We start from the raw sequence: 15,647 nt of genomic DNA on the forward strand, positions 1-15,647 counted from the left end.
AAAGGGGGCCAGGCAATAGCGCAGCAGGTTAAGGGCACATGGAGTGAAGCTCAAGGACTGGCATAAGGATCCCGGTTTGAGCCCCCAGCTCCCCACCTGCCTGGGGTCGCTTCACAGGCTGTGAAGCAGGTCTGCAGGTGTCTTTCTCTCCCCCTCTCTGTCTTCCCTTCCTCTCTCTATTTCTCTCTGTCCTACCCAATAAAAATAATAACTACAACAACAATAAAATAACAAGTGCAACAAAAGAGGAGGAGCAAATTTAAAAAAAGGAAAAACACATTATGAAATAGAATTCTCAAAATAAGTCATCACACACTTACTGGTACACTCAGTAAATGTGACTAGGTTAAATCTATCAGTAAAGAAGGATGTTTATTTGGCTCATAGCAACAACAACAAGATAGTGAAGTCCAATTTTATTATTCACAGAAAACAGGCATAAAGAGAAAAAAGAAATGGGTTGAATATTTTTAAAGTTAAAAACAAAACAATAGGACAAGGTAGTATTCATCAAATACAACAGACTAATAGGAAATAAAAAGCTTTAGTAGAGGACTAGGCAGACAGCATAATGGTTATACAAAAACTTTTTTTCATTTCTGAAGCTCCAAGGTCCCAAGTTCATCTTTTTTTTTTAATTTCTTTATTGGGGGATTAATGTTTTACAGTCAACAGTAAATACAATGGTATACACATGCATAAAATTTCCCAGTTTTCCACATAACAAAACAACCCCCAATAGGTCCTCTGTCATCCTGTTCTAGGACCTGAACTCTCCCCCCACCCCTACTCCAGAGTCTTTTACTTTGGTTCAATATACCAACTCCAGTCCAAGTTCTTTCACGGTCTCAAGTTCAATCCCTAGCACCATCACAAACCAGAACTGTGCAGAACTCAGTCTCTGTAACTCTTTTCAGTCTCTCTGTAACTCAGTCTCTCTGTAAAATATAATTAAGTTAGATTTTTTTTAAGTTTAAACATATATAATATTCTTGGGAGTTAAAATGTTAAAACATTATACTTTATATTTGTAAGAAAAAAAAGAAAGAAAGAAAGAATTCAATGATTCAGGGGCCCAGGTGGGGTTAAATGCAAGGACATGTGTAAGGATCTGTGTTCGAGTCCCCAGCTCCCCACCTGCAGGGGGGTGCTTCACCAGTGGTGAAGCAGGTCTACAGGTGTCTATCTTTCCATCTCCCCTCCCCTCTCAATTTCTCTCTGTCCTATCCAATAAAATGTTTAAAAAAAAAAAAAAAAGCCCCCAGGAGCAGTGATTCATAGTTCAGGCACCGAACTATTTACATTATAAATTTATAATGTAATCTTCTTGTGGAAAAAGATCGTGAGGAATAAAGGTGGGGGGAATCACAATTATATTCTCACAATACTGGATTTCATATTTTTTTTATTCTTCTTTAATCTTTTTCTACTAAAGTTACCAGAATGTTATCTATATTCTTTTTTTCTCCTTTTTATTCATATGGAATATATAACAAATTTAAGATCTATAGCACGTTAGTTTCATACACATTCTATATTATAATATGGTCATTATTCTCTTCTGTTCTAATGGTCTATTTATCTGACTCATTACAAATTACTCTGGGCTGGAGAGAGAGCATTATTGTTATATAAAAAGACTAGTGCCGGGCCAGGAAGTGGTGCACCAGGTTAAGCACACGTAGTACGAAGCTTAAGGGACCCAAGCAAGAATTCTGGTTCCAGCACCCGGCTCCCTACCTGCAGGGGAATGACGTCACAAGCGCGTCAACAAGTTTCTATCTTTCTCTCTCCCTCTCTAGCTTCCCCTTTCCCCTCAATTTCTCTAAGTCTTATCCAAAAACTTGAAAAAGGAAAAAGAAAAAAAAATGGCCACAGAAGCCGTGGATTCGTAATGTAGGCACTGAGCCCCAGCGATAACCCTGGAGGCAAAAAAAAGACTCTAGTGCCCAACTATTTGACATTCCAGGTTCAATCCATAATTACTGTCATAATCCAGAGATCAGCAGTTCTCTGGTTTAAAAAGTTATATATACACACACTGAAAATTTAAGGTCACAAAAAGTGTGCATTGACTTCCTGTAGCACATATTCCAGGTTCCCCTAATATTAAACTTTTATACAACCTTACTATATCATCACAGACAAGAAATTAATGTGATACAAACCATCTTTTTACTATCCCCAGATCCTAACCAGAACCCAGCATTAAAATTCGGTTGTTAATTTGTTTGGCTTTGTATGTTAACTCTCTTTTCAGCCACCAGGTTCCAGATGCCATCAAGATGCCGGCCAGGCTTCCCTGGACTGAATACCCCACCAATGTATCCTGGAGCTCTGCTTCCCCAGAGACCCACCCTACTAGGGAAAGAGAGAGGCAGACTGGGAGTATGGACCGACCAGTCAATGTTCATGTTCAGCGGGGAAGCAATTACAGAAGCCAGACCTTCCACCCTCTGCAACCCACAGGACCCTGGGTCCATGCTCCCAGAGGGATAGAGAATGGGAAAGCTATCAGGGAAGGGGATGGGATATGGATATTGGGTGGGAGGAATTGTGTGGAGTTGTACCCCTTCTACCCTATGGTTTTGTTAATTTATCCTTTCTTAAATAAAAAATAAATTAAAAATAAATAAATAAAATTCAGTTGTTTTCAACAGATGAGTGGCTGAGCAAGTTGTGGTATATATACACAACAGAATACTACTCAACTATTAAAAATAGTGATTTCACTGTTTTCAGCCCATCTTGGATGGAGCCTGAAGAAATAATGTTAAGTGAAATAAGTCAGAAACAGAAGGATAAATATGGGATGATCTCACTCTCAGGCAGAAGTTGAAAAGCAAGATCAGAAGAGAAAATACAAGTAGAACCTGAACTGGAGTTAGATGTATTACACCAAAGTAAAATACTCTGGGGTGGTTGGGGGTGGGGAGAGTACAGGTCCTGGAAAAGGATGACAGATGACCTAGTAGGGGTTGTATTGTTATGTAGAAAACTGGGAAATGTTATGCATGTACAAACTATTGTATTTACTGTCAACTGTAAAGCATTAATCTCCCAATAAAGAAATTCAAAAAAATAAATAAAATGCAGTTGTTGTTTCTTCCCCTCATTTAAATCTGTAACTCTTCATTAGCACATTGAACTCAAAAAGATTTTTTATTTTATTTTTATTTATTTATTTATTGCCTCCAGGGTTATCACTGGGGCTTGGTGCCTGCACTACAAATCCACTGCTCTTGGGGGCTATTTTCCCCATTTTGTTGCCCTTGTTGTTGTGCTTGTTATAGTTGTTATTGTTGTCATGGTTATAGCTGTCATAGCTATTCTTGTTGTTGGATACAACAGAGAGAAATGGAGAGGGGAGGGGAAGACAGAGATGGGGAGAGAAAGATAGACACCTGCAGACCTGCTTCACCACTTACAAAACAGCTCCTCCTGCAGGTGGGGATCAGGGGGCTCAAACCAGGATCCTTTTTGCCGGACCTTGTGCTTTGTGCCTTTGTGCTTAACCTGCTGCGCTACCATCCAGCTCCCTCAAAGAGATTCTTAACAGGTCTGACAAATAATAATAAGTTAAGTTTGGGGCTTTCTTTCACTGTTGTTTCTTTTTGTCTACAGGGTTATCACTATGGTACAACACCTGCATAATTCATGTTTTCCATTAGCCATGTAATTTTTTTCTTTATTGGGAGATTAATGGTTTACAGTCTGCAGTAAAATAAAGTAGTTGGTACATGTGTAGCATTTCTCAGTTTTCCGAATAACACTCTAAACTCTCACCTAGGGCCTCCTCTGCCATCATATTCTAATACCTGAACACCACCACACCCCAGCCCCAAAGTCCTTTACTTTGGTGCAATACACCAACTCTAGTCCAAGTTCTGCTTTGTGTTTTCCCTTATGTTCTAATTTTTCAACTTCTGTCTATGAGTGAGATCATCCTATATTCATCCTTCTCTTCTGGATTATCTCACTTGACATGATTCCTTCAAGCTCCATCCAAGATGAAGTGAAGATGAATTCACCATTATAATAGCTGAGTAGTATTCCATTGTGTTTATATGCCACAATTTACTCAGCCACTAGGCACTAGGTGTTGTTGGACACCTAGGTTGTTTCCAGGTTTTGGCTATTACAAATTGTGCTGCTATGATCATAGGTACACACAGATCTTTTGGATCATTTTGGCAAGAAAGTGAAATATTTACTTTACAATATAATCTTCTTGTGAAAAAGACCCTGAAGAAACAAAGTGGGGGATCACAATTATGTTATTTTTTAAAGATTTTTTAAGATTTATTTATTTATTTATTCCCTTTTGTTGCCCTTGTTGTTTTATTGTTATAGTTTTATTGATGCCATTGCTGTTGGATAGAACAGAGAGAAATGGAGAGAGGCGGGGAAGACAGAGAGGGGGAGAGAAAGAGAGACATCTGCAGACCTGCTTGTGAAGTGACCCTCCCCACAGGTGGGGATCCAGGGCTTGAACCGGGATCTTTACACCTTTCCTTGTGCTTTGCGCCACATGTGCTTAAGCCACTGGGCTACTGCCCAACTCCCACATTTATGTTCTCATATTTCCTGAATTTCATTTTTTTCTTCATAAAAATGTATTTACTTTTATTGTCACCAGAGTTATCACTGGGACTCAAATCCACCACTCCTGGTGGCCTTTTTTTTTTCCCCTTCCTCCCCCCCCCCTTATTTGATGGAACATAATTGAAAGGGAAAGGGAGAGATAGACAGACACCTGTAGGTCTATTTCACTGCTTGTGAAGCAAGAGTTCAAACCTAAGTCCCTGCATATGGAATGCACTCAGCCAGGTGCACCACCACCCAGTCCCAGGATTCATAATTTTCTTATGATGGCTAAAAAAAAATAGAAGCTTAACAGGGCAAAAGCCATGAGTCCCAGTTATATCTTAATGATATAAATTCTGTGGACAGGCATAAAATATGAAGTGGAAGAGATAAGCAATGCTTTGCAGGAAAGGGTGACAGGAGCACGAGACAAAGAGTGTTGGTTCTCAGCCAAGGACAACAGAAATAGAGCTGGACTGTTCTGCAAGTGTGGTCCAGGAAGTAGCATATGGTCCTTAACTATCTGGATTAAAAACTGAGATGTGTGAGTGCTGACCCACGGATCTTCACCACATCTGGCCCAGCTTACCCTTTTTCTCTGTCTTTTCCCTCTCCCAGCCACTTTCTCTTTCCTTCCCTCCTTTTTTCTCTGTTTGCATCTATTCATTATGTTCTCCCATCTCTCCTTCCTCCTCCTTCCTTCTTCTCTCTCTTTCCCTTTCTCTAGCTCATTCACTCATTCCCCTCCCTCCCTCCCTTCCTTCCCCCTCTTTCTTCAGCACAGCTGTAATTTATAAATCAATCCTGATCACAGGAGATCAACATCCAAATCAGTGGTAACAAATCTCTAATGAGAACCAAACAAAGTGGGGCCGGAGCTCATGGAAAATGTGACTGTGGGGCCTGGAGACTGAGGGAATGTGCCCAGCGCCATGAAGCATCCTGCCAGGTCTCAGTTCCTGCAGTGACCAGCAGCCTCTTGGGTCATCCTGACCTCCCCACCCTATTTCCCCTCTTTCTTCACTTTTATTTTTAACCACTTACCTGTTAATCCCCCTGAAAGAATGAGAAAGGGGTATAAAGAAGATCTGAAATGTTTTTCTTTGTAAGCAACTGTAATATCAAAAAATGACTCAGAGAGACTCTGGACCAACACTTGGTTTATTAGCATTTCTCTTTGTCCCATCACCAAATGAGTACTCTTTTTTTTTTTTATTTTTATTAAGGGAGTTAATGTTTTACAGTGCAATGATTGACATATACATATACATACAGTTTCATTCTGTAATGGGCCCCCAAAGTTTTCTTCCTACCCTCCCTCCCTAACCAAATGAATATTCTTAAGACTAACTGAATATACTTGAGTCAGCAGAAGACCAGCTGTGCTCATTTGATTCATATAAAAAATCATGGAATGTGCATAACCTATATGTGGATCTTGCTTTATTATTTTGGGGGGGGGGGTCTTGTATTTTAAACCATGGTATCTGCTACAACTGTTCTTAACCAACCAAATGACACTATATAAATTGAATTTTTGTGAGTCATATTTTAAAGACTTACCTAACACTTAAGTTATTTTAGCTAGCATGTAGCAAAGGAGACCAAAAAGAGTCATTATTAAAATTTGCTCTCTTGGGGTCAGAGAGAGAGAGAACTCATGGGGTGTGGTGCTTATCTTGCCATGGGTGTCGCCCAGGGAAAGCTCCAGTGCTATGCTATGCTCTCTTCTCCCTTCCTCTGTCTCTCTTTGTGTCATTCTATCTAAATGAAGAAACTACCTGGGAGAGAAGCAGCAAGATTGTTTGTGTGACACTCAATTCCTTCCATGATTCCCCAAAAGTAATTGGAATCTTTGATCATGACTTATTCCTTTAGTCAAGAAATGCTAGTTTCAGGTTGTTTGGGTTTTTGACATATATATATGGAGGATACTTAAATTATATGTCTGTATATGTTTATGTACATTTATGGTACATGTCCATGTGTATGCCTGGCATGTGTGTATGTGCTAGAGATAGCCTTTTTTCTCTTCTTCTTTTTTTTTGTACTAAGAGATAATTTCCAAATTTATTTTATTAGTGACTGGACTCCTCAAATGATCAGCTTTATTCAATGCTAAGCATCGGGTGCTCATGGCAAGTGTTCTATCCATTAGCAGCACAACAGAGCAGAGCTCTTCATCCTCCCTAAGCCTGTCCTTCCTAAGCACACAATCTGAAAAGCAGGTGGACTCAGAACTGACCACCATCTGCTTTCCCAGTTTCTGGACACAGTGAGGTTTGTGCAGCCAAACAATGAAGGATCTGGCCTGCCTGTCCAATTAGCTAAATAAACTGGAAAGGCTTTGCTAACAAAGCTGTGATAAATGCTTCTGTAATACTTCTAGAATGGTGTTTTCACATCACACCAAGTGGACTATCCTTCAGTGGATAATCCAACACCAACCACCATCCCTACAATTAAAAAGCTGCAGGAAACTGAACAGTACAGATGAGACACAGAGAGCAGACTCTGGATCAGAAGGCAAAAACTGTCAGCATCAATCCAGCTTTGTGTCTCAGCAGCTGAGACACTGCCATGTGGGGTAGCACTGACCCTCAGTGTGCCCCTTTCCCTGAGGACAGAGCTTGGAGGGATGGTTCCTGCAGAGGGAAGATTCCAGCGCCAGCTAAGGAGCTCTGTTACCTTTGGTAGGTGAAGATGTTGAAAGAGAGCAGAAAAGGTGCCTCTATCAAGCAACAATCTGAAAAGGGAAGTGGATGACTTTCATGATCTCCAATGCAAGTTCTGCTAAACATTTTGAGGTGGTTTTTTTTTTTTTTTCAAATACATTAAAAGCAAGTTGACAGCTATTGTATTTGAATGGTTATTAGGCTAGGTGTGTAACCCAAACCGCAAAAGTTGACAAATGATGCTGACTCAAAGTGCCATTCCATTTCTCAGAGTCCCATTATCTCCCCTCCTCCAACATAGGCTACATTTATGCTGAGGGTAAAAATCAACCCAGCAAGGTAATTTCCTTATCCTAGAATTATTGGAGTACATTTTAAATAAACATTCTTTAAAATATTTACATCCTTATTTAGTATTCATAGTGCAATTGCCAACATTTGCATCTCTAACACCACAGAGCAAGGCCTTGTATAGGAGCTAACTCAAGCTTTAGCTAAACATGAAAAAGAACTCCAGGCCCAAGGAACTGCCTACAAAATCTGTTAGAAAGGAAACTTGCCACCTTGCAGATAAGAGGAACAATTCAAGAAAAGAATTCCAGGCTCTCTTCCTAAAATAAATGGACATTATCTTTAGGAACAGACCAAAACACAGTCCACTAAAAAAAAAAAAAAAAAAAATCAGCATTTCAATGAGTATTAGTTCCAGAAATCTCAACTGAACTAAGTTACTTGGTTATCAAATACATGGAGAATTTTTATGATTGTCTTCATTTCAGTTAAAAAAAAAAAAAAAAAAAATATATATATATATATATATATATATATATACAGATTTAAAGAGCAGATTTTGTAGCTAGAAAAGGGACAGATGTTTTCAGGGATTAAATTTCAAATTCCCAAGCCAAAGCTATTGTTTAAGGTGATGGAAATATGCAGGGGACATTACAACATTATGCAGCTGCTAGAAAGCAAAGCTTTCCTGTTTTCCTGATTTAGACAATGGAGAAGTTTAGAAGAAAAAAAATAATAGGAAAAGGCTCTCCTTTTATATATTTGCTTTTTTAATATATGTGTGTGTGCTTTTTTAAGAACTGTATTATTTTGAAGCCAGTAAGATCTTTGGCTTTCACAGAAATATTTATAAGACAGAAGGTTGAAACAAAAAGTACCTAATGATCAAATCCACATTCTTCCAAGGTTGTTCAAGTGGTGCAAGTCTAGTTTCCATCTGGGATGTGTTGAAACTAAAACTTTTGAAGAAAAAAAAAAACTCAAAAGAATAATCATATGAACCTGGGAATTTAAGAGAAAAAACTTGTCTTCCTACATGATGTACATAGACAGGGACATAGACATGTTTAACTTCTTACTACACCTTTTTTTTTTAACCTAATCATGTTGCAAGAAATGTTAAGATAGCTTTTAAAAAAACATTTTTAAATTAATTAATTTTTGTTTGTTTGGTAAGACAGAAATTGAGAAGGGAAGGAGATAGATGGGGGTTTGGAGAGAACTGCAGCTCTGCTTCAATTGTAAAAGCTTTCCCTTTGCAGGTAGGGGGTCTGGGTTTGAACCTTAGTAATGTGCACAAGATGAGCTTTTCTTTCTTTCTTTTTCCTTTTTTTTTTTTTTTTTAACCAGAGAACTGCTCATCTCTGGTTTATGGCAGTGCAGGGGAATTGAACCTATGACTTTGGAGCCTCAGGCAGAACAGCCTCTTTGCGTAGCCATTATGTTATCTACCCCCACCCAAGATAAGCTTTTTCTAAAAAGATTGTGAGTCTATAATGAGCTTACACTTAGGACTAAATACAAGCTCTGCAGGGACTAGGTTCCTACCCTGGGGGTTGGAACTAGGTTAACTGACTAATTCATACACTCAATTCTGCTGGGGAAAATAGGGTGGAGGTATAGTACTATATAGTCACCAGAAGACTAGTCTCCTAGGTGACCACTCTTTGCTTCCTGGGTGACTATTCTTTGCCTCACATCCAAGCAGCTGAAAAGCTCTGGGTCTGTCCTACAAAGGATAGATCACACTCAAGTATAGCCTCAGCATTTTGAGATATTCAGCCCCATCCTTGTTTTCCTATACCCATCCAATTTCCTGGGGGAAGGTTCCTCCTGCACCATGTCTCTCAAAGTAAGAAGAAAGGGAGAGTAGCAACTGCCCCTAATAGTCAGGAACAGGCAGAGGACTGTATGTCTAAGGAGATATATTCCTGTTAGTTGTTGGCCTTGGGAGGTGGGAGGAATAAGTTTGAACTTAATAAAGATTTTGTTTTTCCAAGAGTCTCATGGAATGACTGCAATATGGAAATTTATATTTAGGCAAAAGTCTTCATTGTCTTTGAATCTGTTGCCCTGGAGCTCTCTCAACTGGTTTTGCTGCTGGACAAGTCAGGACAGATTAGCACCGGGTCTGTCCCTGCCCAGCAATGGGGTCATGGTTGGAGGAATCTACAGATGGCAGAGTACTCCTCCTCCTACACTTTGTCCAGTACCCCTTTGTCTTGGTCTCTGTGTCACAGCCTCAGTCACCTGGAGCCCCTCTAGATAAATGAATGGCTGATCAATGATCATTTGTTTACCCACTGCTATGCTCCATCTCCCACCCTAAGTTTCCTTCCAAAGAATTTGTATACTGCGGAAAAAATAACAGTCACATGAAATGAGAGAATAATGCATGTGTTTGTGACCACTAGGCTGTCCAGTGTTGGGATCGTGGCAACTGTTTAGCAGGGTCTGTGAGAGTGAGCAGGCAGACTCTGCCCAAAAGTTTTTTGTTTGTTTTTTTTAATCTTCTTTATTAATGCATACTCACCAGTGGAATCCACAACAGAAGTTAGAGATCTCTAATATGGGGTGGGCAGGTCTAGACATCCCCTCGCACACACACACACATACATATACAGAGAAGGGGAGGAAGAGAGAAGAATTCAAACCAGAAAATAAGCCTGAAATGTATAGGAAATCCAAACACTAAAGTAAGAAAGCTCATTGATAGCCTTGCCCAATACAAGGCTCACAGAACCACAGACAGGCTGACAGAAAACTTATAAAATCCCTTCTACTTCCAAAAGAGAGGAGAAAGAATTATTAAAGTTCTAGAGGCAGAGATGTTGGATTTGCTTTTATGTCATCTATGCATAGATACTGATCAGGAATAGGTATGGTCAAGTCTTAAAAACCATCAAAATTGTTTTCAATACCACAGATAGAGAAGGGCCCTGTGGTCAAAAGGACATGGACTTTGTCTCTTGGAATGTTTAACATCAGTGCTCCCACTGAAAACTGATTAGATGACTGTGAAATGCAGTGGTTCCAAAACATCTCTTTGAGCCCCACAAAGCCTCCATCTTTCCTTCCATCTTACCTTCTTCAGTTTTACATTTACTTATGGAAAAAGAAAAAAAATGTTGTGTCCTCCTTCCAAAAGGATATTTACTTAGTTGTGAAGGTCATGCACCTGGTTGCTATTCCTGTGAGAGTGGTGACCTCAGAGAGAGAGGCATTTCAGAGGCAAAAGCCGAAACAATCGGGAGCCCTCTTTCTGAAAGATAGAGTTGGACTCCTGGGCAGGAAATGTTTCCCTCAGTCTGTCCTCTTGCACAGTGGTTGCAGAAAGCCACTCAACAGCTTTGAAATTTCTGACTATTGGGAATCCTGGGCTGCTCCCCAGAAACACTGGAAAAAACAGCCAGGAAGAGAATGCTCTTGACACCAAGATTGGAAGGGTGCTCTGTGATTACAGAACTTAACTGAAGAATATACATTAGCATTGCTTTGAGCATGTTTTGCTATTTCAAGAAATCTTAGTTAATGATCTTGTTCTTTTTTTCTCCCTCACCGACAGAGAGACAGAGAGAGAGAGATAGACACAGAGAGAGAGATAGACAGAGAGAGAGAGAGAGACAGAGAGAGAGAGAGAGATCAGACATTCATAACAGGACCAGGAGGTTACCCCACAGAACTAACTAGGTTATGAACTTCAGCTACAAATCAGGGTCAGGATGTAGTGTTGACTGTGACCTATGCTTGATACTTTCTGTCAGCAGCTTTCAAAACTCAGGCTATCATATCCCTCACATATCTTTTAGAAACCATTGGAATAAGAGACTTTGAAACACCTTCTCCAGTTATAAACTAAGCCCTTGCATCCAGAACTGCATGAGGAAAGGTGGGCAGCATCAGGGTGGGGGGTGGGAGGGAAAAGGTCAGAGACAAATTGTCCTGGACTTGTTTCCATCTGAGATTTTATCCCATCAGTGCTCAGGTGAGTAATTACATCAGTGCATTTAGATGCACTAATTCAAGTGCTTGCAAAACAGACCTCCATCATCTTGAGATGACATATTTTCAAACATACTTTTAATTCACTTCCTACTTTCCCCACAGTTTTACAAATTTCACTTTCAAATAAATCAAAGACTACTAGGAACTTCAGAACTATGATTTCTGAACTTTCAGCCTCCTTGCTATCTAAGCAATTTAAATGTACTTTGGTGATTTCAATAACACCCATTCAGCAGGACCTATAATAGTAAGACACAGGAATGCAAATGTGAACATTAAAAATGATTTCAGGGGGCCAGGAGAAGGCTCACCCAGTAGGGTACCTGTCCTGTCCTGCTCTGAATCCAGGGTTTGAGTCCAGGCATCACAGAGAAGTATTACAGCTTCACAATGGTGAAATGGTGCTATCATAACCCTGCTCTCTCTCCCCCTCTCTCTCCCTCTCTTATTCTCCCTCATTCTCTCCCTCCCTCCCTCTCTCTACTTCCTTTTCTCTCCCTCTCAGTTTCTATATATCTGAAAAGAAAAAATAACAATAACAATAGATCAGCCTGGTAGTAGTGGAATCACACATGCATGAGGTATTGGTGCTGAAAAAAAAATCTAATCCTATCTACTCCCTTGGACAAAAAAAGGGGGGTATTTTTATATAACAACACAATTTGTTGGTTTATTCTAAGAAAAGTAATTCTTAAACAGCATTAGCAGATGGCCTCTTCTTTGAATAATTAAGGCCTAAGAGCACCTGACCTGTATTATTCCATACACAATCAGTGTAAAAAAATTAAATTAGTCACATTTTGTCTGAAAAGGGAGGACAACTGAGAACTGTTAGCAATCACAAAATTCCCACAAGGATACTCCCAACATATGGTTTCCACTTTAGGCAAATTATACAAATGTAACAAATACCTGCACATACCAAGCTGACAGGTTTTTAAAGTGAAGGTTTACAACTGTTTGTTAAGGTTCCAGTTCAGTTCTATCTTTCTGAAGAATGTGTGCCCTCTCTCCATTCCAGGGCAGGGATGCACTTAAAACTCTGAGAACAAGGAAGCTGATTGTCAGGGTCTCTGTGGCCACCACTCCTTCAGCAGTCTGTCCCAGGCGTCGGACTACAGAAAACAGAAGATGACAGCATTGGACCCAATCATGTATTGGTACTAGACAGCGTCCACATAAACCCAGGCTACAGGCATGGCAGCTGCCCTAAGTTCCAAATTGGAACAAGATTTCAGTTGACCTGCAATGAGACTCAGTCCATGTGGATACAGCCTGTCTCTGCCATCTGCTTTTGTGAGGTGACCACTGCCCACCCAGCTCCCAGAACTGCCCACCCCCCTGCCCTGCCCCACTCTCAGGCCTCCTTTACCTGTATTGATTCTCCATGGCTTTGCTCTCAGCTCGTTCTGAAGGCCAGGAGTAGCTGTCCGTTGTGCTCTGGTTTTTTTTCTCTTTTATCACCTCCTTCCTTGCTTTCCGTTTGCGATAAATCAAAAGCCCGAGAGCCAGAGCCAGCAAGAGTAAGATGGCCACCACAGTGCCCAGGATGTAGAACAGAAGCAGCTTTTGCCCATCAGTACCTTCTTCACTTTGCTTGGCCACAAGATCCTCACCAGTAGATTCCTCAAGGTCCATAGTGTCTGTGACTGTGGGGTTGTGAGTACTGGGTTCTTTCTGGACACCAGGGAATCCACTGGTGTGGATAGGGGCCAGCATCTCAGGTGGAGCAGCAGTCATGGATATATTGCATGGGAGGGAAGGTCTCCTTACAGTGGGGGGCACCTTGGATGCAACCTCAAAATCCTTGGCTGAGCTGAATGGTGTGGCAGAAGGTATGAAGTTGTCCTGTCCACCTACTGTTTCCTCCTCTTGGTGAGGCCCAGTCGTTACTCCTGAGAAAGCAGAGTCAACAATGCAGGAGACCCCATTAGGGGCCAGCTCCCAACCAGGCTTGCATCCACAGTGGAAGGACCCTGGCACATTAACGCATATGTCATCACAGAGTCTGCCCTCTGGGCCAGCACATTCATCCACTTCTAGGCACTGGGTGTCATCCTCCCCATCTGGTTCGTAGCCTTCTTGGCAAGAGCAGTAAAATGAGCCTTCTGTATTGGTGCAGTTCTGAGCACAGGGAGAGTGACCCAAGGCACATTCATCCACATCCTGGCAGGACCCCTCTCCAGGACCACTGGGCTCATAGCCCACCCAGCACTCACAGCGGAAGCTCCCAGGAGTGTTGACACAGTCCTGGGGGCAGGGGGTATCCTGGCATTCGTCCACATCCAAGCAGTTCTGTTGACTTGCGTCTAGCTGGTAGCCTTGGGGACAGCGACATGAGTAGTCTTTTCCTTGGTGTCCAGGGACACACGTTGCTCCCCCCCTGCAGGGGTTGGAACTACAAGGGTTTCTGGAGGCACAGGTCACCAGGTCGTCCAGCAGCCGGAACCCCGGCCTACAGCCACAGCGGAAGGAGCCATCTCCCCCCTCAAAGCAGTCTTGCTGGCAGCCTCCATTGTTGAAGTTGCAGCCATACATGGAGCTGACACAGAGAGGACCTGAGTTACCCCAGTCAAATACACCAGGCTCCTTCTCCCTACACAGGAAGAAATGTTGCTTACCCTCTCCTCCTTCCCCACAGGCCACATTGGCTATAGAGGCAAAGGGCACTGTGTCCAAGGTAGAGCTGGTGGCTTGGAAGGGGGTGGTATAGCTAACCTGGCCTGGGCCTCCCAGTGAAAGTGGTCTACACATGCCTTTGAAGCTGAATTTGCACACAAAGCCATCAATGCTGCTGACAGGGGAACCCGGGTTCCCACATGGACCCTCAGACCATTTGGGGAGACGGTTGGCCATGGGTGGCAGGGACAGGTCCAGCATCAAGGACACACAGCGGTTGGAGATGCATGAGTTCTTTACTTCTTTGTACCAGTTGGCGTAGGGTGTGTCCATCCCACCATCCACCCAGCTGAAGCCCTTCAGTGGCAGGCTGGGGTCCTGGCACTTGCCCTTCTCTCGCTGGAGCCCAATCCAAAACTTGCCCATCCGAGCTGCCAGCGGTGCTTCCTGATCTAGGAGCTGGGCCAGTGCTTGCTGGATATGCTGGGCCTCCTCCTCAGTCTTCACAGTAGCCAGGTGGCCCCCGTTCTGCCTGCAGTGATGCTGGGCCTCAGATGCACTCTGCTTGCCCCAGTGGGCAGTGTAGCAGGCAGTCTCTGCACAGAACACAGCCTTCCCGTCAGCACCAGCTCCCATCCAGGGCTGGTCCAGGAGCAGCAGCAGCAGCAGACCGGTAGGGATGGACATGGTGGCCCCGGGTCCTCTTCAGCAGAGGCTGGAAGTCAGACAGCGACAGTGGTGTCCCCAGCTGAGTTCCAAGGAGAGCAGGGGGCTCCGGAGCAGACGCTCTGGCTCAGAGGAGGACACAAAGGCTGAGAGCTTTTCACGTCCCCCTGATCCAAGGCGCATCCTGTGCTGTTGTACTTCTTATTTCTCACCGGATACTGGGACTTCCTGCACTGAATAGTTTTCTGACTCCTGTTGCCTTCATCATGGTTCCGTTGTTCCTGAAAGGGGCCAGGCAGCTCCGCTGGGTCCCTGGCTAAGCGCTGGGAAACTGCAGAGGCAATGGGGGTGGGGGTGGGGAGGATAAGGTTTACAGCCCAGGGACACCGACTGCTTTATTTTGGCTCCATTCTCTCTCTCATCCCCATGAGGAAGCTAAATGGCATGCTACAGAGTGAGTAGAGATTGTGGGGAACTAGGAAATTGGAAAAAGCTCACTTGGTAACCCATAATAAAATTCCACTTTGGTTTACAAGCAGCCAGAAAAGGGGAAAAATATCCTCAGACTACAGACATAAGGCCACTGATGGTTATAATTTTCAGCCTTTTTTAGAAGTTAACTGGATTTTTCTTTTGCCTATCTCATGCCCCCTTTGACTTTGGGAGTCTTTTTTCTTTTATTTTCCCCATCATGAACTTTAAATAGATAGAAAGTTTTAAATAGGAATGGGGCCGTGGGAATGTCTGCATTTTTAAACACAATGCCAAGCTCCCTAAGAATGTTAAACCAAATTGGGTGAA

At 42.4% G+C, this 15,647-nt stretch overlaps 1 protein-coding gene across 1 annotated transcript; it reads right to left on the reverse strand.

The window, feature by feature from the left end:
• Positions 1-6,044: 6,044 nt before the first annotated feature.
• On the reverse strand, positions 6,045-15,202 carry CD93 (CD93 molecule). The gene is made up of 2 exons (XM_007525492.3): positions 12,934-15,202; positions 6,045-12,676 (listed from the first exon to the last, which is right to left on the reverse strand). Exons 1-2 carry the CDS (start codon positions 14,865-14,867, stop codon positions 12,652-12,654), a joined length of 1,959 nt encoding a protein of 652 aa, XP_007525554.1. The 5' UTR covers positions 14,868-15,202; the 3' UTR covers positions 6,045-12,651.
• Positions 15,203-15,647: the final 445 nt, after the last annotated feature.

Source organism: Erinaceus europaeus, chromosome 1, assembly GCF_950295315.1.
Source record: "Erinaceus europaeus chromosome 1, mEriEur2.1, whole genome shotgun sequence".
Classification (NCBI taxonomy): Eukaryota; Metazoa; Chordata; class Mammalia; order Eulipotyphla; family Erinaceidae; genus Erinaceus; species Erinaceus europaeus.